Source organism: Erythrolamprus reginae, chromosome 2 (assembly GCF_031021105.1).
Source record: "Erythrolamprus reginae isolate rEryReg1 chromosome 2, rEryReg1.hap1, whole genome shotgun sequence".
In the NCBI taxonomy this organism is placed as follows: Eukaryota; Metazoa; Chordata; class Lepidosauria; order Squamata; family Dipsadidae; genus Erythrolamprus; species Erythrolamprus reginae.
This window is the reverse complement of record NC_091951.1, coordinates 41,454,696-41,461,723: the sequence shown is the minus strand read 5'-3', so window position 1 is coordinate 41,461,723 and position 7,028 is coordinate 41,454,696. Positions and strand designations below refer to the sequence as shown.

General features: G+C 42.4%; 1 protein-coding gene across 1 annotated transcript; it reads left to right on the top strand.

Annotated features, from left to right (window-relative positions):
• Nucleotides 1–321: 321 nt before the first annotated feature.
• LOC139159386 (olfactory receptor 2AK2-like) lies at nucleotides 322–1,257 on the top strand. The gene has a single exon (XM_070736706.1). The coding sequence runs from the start codon at nucleotides 322–324 to the stop codon at nucleotides 1,255–1,257; it is 936 nt and encodes a 311-aa protein (XP_070592807.1).
• The last annotated feature ends 5,771 nt before the right edge of the window (nucleotides 1,258–7,028 follow it).

Genomic DNA, 7,028 nt, shown 5'->3' with positions numbered 1-7,028 from the left:
CCGTTTTAGGAGCAAATCTGAAGCAAACAATACATAATTTGTTAACACAATGAAAACAAACAATGCAATCAAGTGAGGCTCAGCCTTCCACATCTGTCAATGTTCATACGGAGATGCTTCAAAAGTGTGAAAATCTAATCTCAAGAGAATGGGCATATAGTGAGGACCCGGATTGTGGGGGCAATAGGCTGGCTCTGTTAAAAAGTGCTATTGCTAACATGTTGTAAGCCGCCCTGAGTCTAAGGAGAATGGCGGCATAAAAATTGAATAAAAATAAAATATTTTTGTATCTTTAGATAAAAGCTTGGCAATAAAGGAGGGATGAGAGAGGAGAACGTAACTTCATGGAGAGAATTTCTTCTGGTTGGTCTTCTGCATCAATGGTCACCCACCCTGTTCCTTTGGGGGCTTCTCTTCATGTTTCTGATCGCTCTGATGGGAAACAGCCTCCTTATTTTTCTGATTAAAACAGACTCTGGACTGCAGACTCCCATGTACTTTTTTCTTTCTCAAATGGCTTTCATGGATATATGCCAAGTTCTCTCCATTGTTCCACAAGTATTGGTCAGCTTTCTGACTAAGAGGTATGCCATTTCACTCTATGGATGTGTTGTCCAGATTTCTGTAATTTTGGTCTTGGCAGGAGCAGAATGCCTCATCCTGGCAACCATGTCTTATGACAGGTACGTAGCCATCTGCAAACCTTTGCAATATCCCATCCTCATGAGGAGAAGTGTCTGTTATATGATGTCAATGGCAGCCTGGTTTTGGTCCACTGTCCAGGCTCTCACTTGCTCCCTTTATGTCCTGCCCCTTCCCTACTGCAAGTCCAATGTGATTATCCATTACATGTGTGATTATCCAGCACTTATCCAGCTGTCTTGCTCAGATAATTCTGCTTTTGAACAAACAATCTATGTTGGAAATTTCCTGGTACTTCTCATCCCCATCTCAGTTATTCTGACTTCCTATGTTGCTATCCTGCTCCAAGTTGTGAGGCTACGATCTTCTCAAAGGAGCAACAAAGCCTTAGGAACATGCATGTCTCACTTGTGTGTAGTTGGGATCTTCTATGTAACTGCTCTGGCAACATACATGAAACCTGCATCCTCTTATTCACCACAGGAAGCCATGGTTAATACACTGTTCTTTACCACAGTACCTGCCATGACAAACCCCTTCATATACAGCCTGAGGAATCGAGATGTCTTGGAAGCTTTGAAGAAAACCTTTGGAAAATTCAACTTGCATCCATGACCTGATAGGAATAAAGTAACAGTGACCCCTTCATGACTGGATAACTGCGTTCTTGTCAAACAGACAACAAATGGTTAAAATAGGGAGTGCCCTATCAACCTGTCAACAGTGTGTCCCTCAAGGCAGCGTTCTAGAACCAACACTATTCATTCCTTACATGAACGACCTTTCTGATCATATTATAAGTAACTGCATTCTCTTTATTCATTCATTCATTCATTCATTCATTTACTGTATTTGATTTGATTTGATTTGTATGCCGCCCCTCTCCGTAGACTCGGGGCGGCTAACAACAGTAATAAAAAACATCATATAAATCCAATACTAAAACAACTAAAAACCCTTATTGTAAAAACCAAACATCCCTACAAACAAACATAACATGCATAAATTGTAAAGGCCTAGGGGGAAAGAATATCTCAGTTCCCCCATGCCTGATGGCAGAGCTTAGGAAAGGCAAGGAGGGTGGGGGCAATTCTAATCTCCGGGGGGAGTTGGTTCCAGAGGGCCGGGGCCGCCACAGAGAAGACTTTTCCCCTGGGCCCCGCCAAATGACATTGTTTTGTTGACGGGACACGGAGAAAGCCCACTCTGTGGGACCTAACTGGTCGCTGGGATTCATGCGGCAGAAGGCGGTCTCGTAGATACCCTGGTCTGGTGCCATGAAGGGCTTTATAGCTAATGACCAACACTTTGAATTGTGCCCGGAAACTGATCAGCAACCAATGCAGACTGCGGAGTGTTGGTGTTACATGGGCATTTTTGGGAAAGCCCATGATAGCTCTTGCAGCTGCATTCTGCACGATCTGAAGTTTCCGAACACTTTTCAAAGGTAGCCCCATGTAGAGAGCGTTACAGTAGTCGAGCCTCAAGGTGATGAGGGCATGAGTGACTGTGAGCAGTGACTCCCGGTCCAAATAGGGCCGCAACTGGTGCACCAGGCGAACCTGGGCAAACGCCCCCCTCGCCACAGCTGAAAGATGATGATGTTATACTATTCAACACCACCGACAATAACTCTACCCTACAAAAAGACCTAGACCATATATCACAGTGGTCTGATAACTGGCAACTTCAAATCTCAACCAATAAATGTTCTGTCTTACACATTGGCAGAGAGAATCAGAACACAAAATATAAACTTGGAGGACACAAACATGTAGATGATCCTCACTCTGTTACGGACCTTGGAGTACTCATATCTAATGACCTTAGTGCCAGAGCCCTTTGTATACTATAGTATGACCAGATGTCCTGCTTTTGGCGGGACAGTCCCGCTTTTGAATAATTTGTCCCCCATCCCGCTGGATTTAAAAAATGTCCCGATTTTAACAGACCTCCATGTTCACAGACCTCCGCCCAGACGTTTTAGGAGAAAACTGGGGAAGTTGCCCCAAGCGCTACTTGAAGGCGCTGCTCCCAGGCAGTGTTCCCTCTAATTTTTTGGGGGGGTGGGCGGAAAAGTATAGTGTCTGAGCGGCAGTCCCTTCGGGACTGGGCGGCACAGAAATAATAAAGAAAGAAAGAAAGAAAGAAAGAAAGAAAGAAAGAAAGAAAGAAAGAAAGAAAGAAAGAAAGAAAGAAACAAATAAAAAACCCACCCTGTTTTGCCTCAGAGAATTTCAAAATAAAATACTGTACTGTGTGTCTATAAAAGTGAGCTCATAATAGGGCAACTCTATCAATATCAAAATGCCACTTAAATAGTTGAGCTAGTTTCAAACTAGATTTTGATTTTCTTTCTCTCTTCCTTACTCCCATTCTTTTTCTTTCTCTTTTCCTTCCTCTCTTTTTTCTATCTGTTTCTCTCTCTCTTCCTCTCTTCCTCTCTCTCTCCTTCCCTCTCCCTCTTTCCCTCTCGGCTTCTGGGCAGGTTTGGAAAACTCTGAGTTTATGATGATTTTTAAGTGAGCGATTGCTCACTGCTCAGCTTAGAGGTAACTATGCTCCCAGGTGTAGACAGGCAAGTGGTGGTGGTCGGGAAAGAGGGGACGTGGCGACATGGAGTCGGAGCCCCCGTCTGTCCCGGTCCCAGGGGAGGAGAAGGAGAAGACTGGCGGCATCAGCATCATGTGGACCCCACTTCCATCTTCTCCCCCTCCCCCTGCCTCCATCTTCCCCTCCCTTCCCTTTGTTGTAGCCTGAGCGGTGGCGGCGGCGACGCCGGCAGCAGCAACATCGACCACGACAGCAGGAGCAGCGCACAAAGGGGAGCGTGGGGAGGCCGAGAAAGAAGGGGAACTTCCCAAGCTGCCAAGGTTTGTCAAGGTGCGTTTTACAAGCCTTGACAGCCTGGGAAGTTCCGACAGCTCCTGCTGTCGTGGTAGATGCTGCTGCTGCTGCTGCCGCCGAACGGAAGGGGAGGGGCATGTTTCAGTTCTGCCCCGCCTCCTCCTCTTCATTGGCAGAGGTCTTTTCCCTTCCTGGGATGGTGCTCGGGGGCCACCACAGCAGCCAGCGTCACGAGGAATCATTTAGTTTATTTACAATTTCTCTTGCCTTCAGCTGCGCGTGACAGAGACCGGGGTACTGAGCACATTGTTTTTGCAAATAGGTTTGTGGAACTACAGAGATATAGTTTGTTATTATGTATCTGTAAGTGACTCAGCCAGTTGAAAGGGTTGGGTGAACAAAACCGTCTCTTCTAGCTGTAATCGTTTGGCTCATCAACCATTTTCTGACTTTAGGCATGAAACGATGTATTGCTCCCATGATAAACATGAAGCATTCTGTATTTTTAAGATTTCAGCACACTGCATCAATGCATTATCTTTGTAAATGTAACTGAATGCCATAAATATGCACATATTTGGATTGCACAGCTGCAATTGCACTTTTTGTTATTATCATCTGGTAAAATATACCGAAGTAAACCATAGTCATCATCTTTCTGATAAACTAGTTTGCTCAAACCAGATATGTACAAAGAAATGCTGGTCCTGTATTTTGATGTGGCCAGGGCAATTTAGAAACCTGGCACATAAGAAAATTTCCGCAACAACTGGAAAAGATATGATCAATCCACAGAAAATGGATGTATCAAAGGGATGGACATTTGAAGCAAACCATTGTGATATAAAAATGATGCATGAAGACAGGAAGAGAGAAAAAAGGAGAAAGAAAGAAAGAAAGAAAGAAAGAGGGTGGGAGAGAGAAAGAGAGAGAAATAGAAAGGGAGTAAGAAAGAGAGAGGGAGAGAAAGGGAGAAGGAGTAAGGAGGAAAATAGAGAGAGAGAAAAGAGGAAGGAAGGAAAAGAGAAAGCATGAGGGCGGGAGATAGAGAGAAAAAGAGAGGAAGGAAAAAGAAAGAAAGAGGGATGGAGAGACAGAGAAATAGAGAGAAGGGGAGGGAGGAAGAGAGAGAGAGAGAGAGAGAAAGTGTTTTTTTTTTGCTCCGTATAGACCAAACATTTAATCAAGCCAGCCAGCCCCCCCCCCCCCCGCCAGCCCTCCGCCAATGGTGTCCCACTTTACTAATTTTAAAATCTGGTCACTTTATCATTGTAACAAATTGCCAAATATTGCCAAAAAGGCACTAAGAGTTTTTAACCTAATGTTGCATAGCTTCTTCTCTGGAAATATTAAACTGCTAACCAGAGCATAGAAAACATTTGCCAGACCAATCCTTGAATACAGCTCACCCGTCTGAAACCCACATTACATATTGGACATTAATACAATTGAGAGAATCCAGAAATATTTCTCCTCTATTCCCCCTTTAATACATTCTATCTGATTATATCCTCTATAACCCTCATTGTGTATTATTGTGTATTGGGCAAAATAAACAAATAAATAATTAATAATAATCATGTATCTCCAACATTACTTTGCACATTTCAGCACATTCTAAATTTTCTTTGACAACCATCGAGAAAGTAGGGGTGTTATTGGATTTCCAACTCTGTGCATAAACAATCCTGGTTGTGGTAGTTATATGGAGTATTAATTTATTCAGACTTCGGAATTTGTAAGTTTCAAAAGCAGTAAAATTCCCATAATCCAGAATTAAATTAGGCAAAAGTTCTATTGATAGAAAAATTGGTGATATATTTGAGGGAACTTTTTTCCCTTAGTGGAATCTTTTTACAGAATCCTGAAAAACTGTAGTCTAGGGCAGTGTTTTCCAACCAATGTGCCATGGCACACTTGTGTGCCGCGAGACATGGTCAGGTGTGCCGTGAAGAAAGAAGCTCAGGTTCCAGTCTTGCAACTTTTTGCTGAGAGAGAGAGAGAGAGAGTGAGTGAGTGAGTGAGAAAGAAAGAAAGCAAGTGAGAGAGAAAGAGAAAGCAAGAGAGAGAGAGAGAGTGAGAGTGAGAGAGAAAGCAAGAAATAGAGAGAGAGAATGAGAGTGTGAGAGAGAGAAAGAAAGAGAAAGAAAGCAAGAGAGAAAGAAAGCAAGGGTGAGAGAGAAAGCAAGCAAGAGAGAGAGAGAACGAGAGAGAAAGAATGAAAGAGAGAGAGAGAGAAAAAAGGAGAGGAATGGAGAGAGAGAGAGAGAAATGAGCAAAACGGGGAGGAAAAAAGAGAAATGAGAAAATGATTGATACAGAGAATGAGAGGAAAGAGAGAGAAACAAAAGAGAGGGAGAGGAGTGACTCTTGATTTAAAGCATATGATAAAAAGAGAGAAACCCCCCCCAGCCCTCACATGTTTTTGGAAATGGTTCAAGAGTGTGTATACACACAAACGGGGGGGGGGGGGGAGGGAGAGACAGGCATGGAAAAAAAGAGGAGAGTGTCTTAGAGTGTCATTTTGTGTCATTTTGGTTGGTGGTGTGCCCCAGGATTTTGTAAATGTAAAAAATGTGCTGCGTCTTCAAAAAGGTTGAAAATCACTGGTCTAGGGTACAGGTAGAACAGAAACTATGCAAGTACGTCTTCTTAGTACCTTTTATTGTTGATTAGCCAATATCAACATACAGAATATAAAAAACAGAATGTTAGTAAGACCATATATAAAATGGAATAAAAGAAACAGATTAAGTAAAAAAGATAAAATGAAGAATGCAAATCAGTTTTTTGTATATAATTGATCCCCATTAGAGACACACATGGGGGAGAAAGAGAGAAAGAGAGAGAGAGAAAATCTCAGCTGGATTTTATTCAACTAAATTCAGACTTTTAAATTTTATCAGTACATGAAATATGTTGTTTTAATACAAGGATCCCAATAGGTTGTTTATCTAATGTGTGGTCCAAAATACTATTTTCTCTCTTTTTTATGACTTCTGGGTAATGAAAAGTGTTAACAGTTCCTCACACATAATCAGAATTTGAATGATTGGCAAATGGCATTTTCTGACCTTCCCAGGGAACTTCGGTCAAGCAATATCAATGGGAGAAGCTTTCCCCCGCCCTGTTCTGCAGCAAAAAAAGGTCATAAAATTGAACGCAGCTCGCAATGACCACATCACTCAATGACTGAAGTTCCATTCCTGTTCTGTCAGGCTCTCTGGTAGATGCCTCCCAAAAATTCACAGGTACAAATTTCAGACACACACACGTTTGAAAATTCAAAACAATGTTCTTTATAATGAAAATTCACTTAAACCAAGCCCTCTTTTGGTATAGCCAAGAGCACTTGTCTCCAAACAAACTGGTAATTTGTACAAGTCCCTTATCAGTTCTGAGATACTTAGCTTGCAGCTGTGAGGCAATTCATAGTCCTTCTTTCACAAAGTGAAATACACTTTGCTCTGGTTTAGTTTCAAAGCGGGGAAAAATCAGCACACAAAGTCAGTAAAGCAGTCACAAAACACAACGATCAG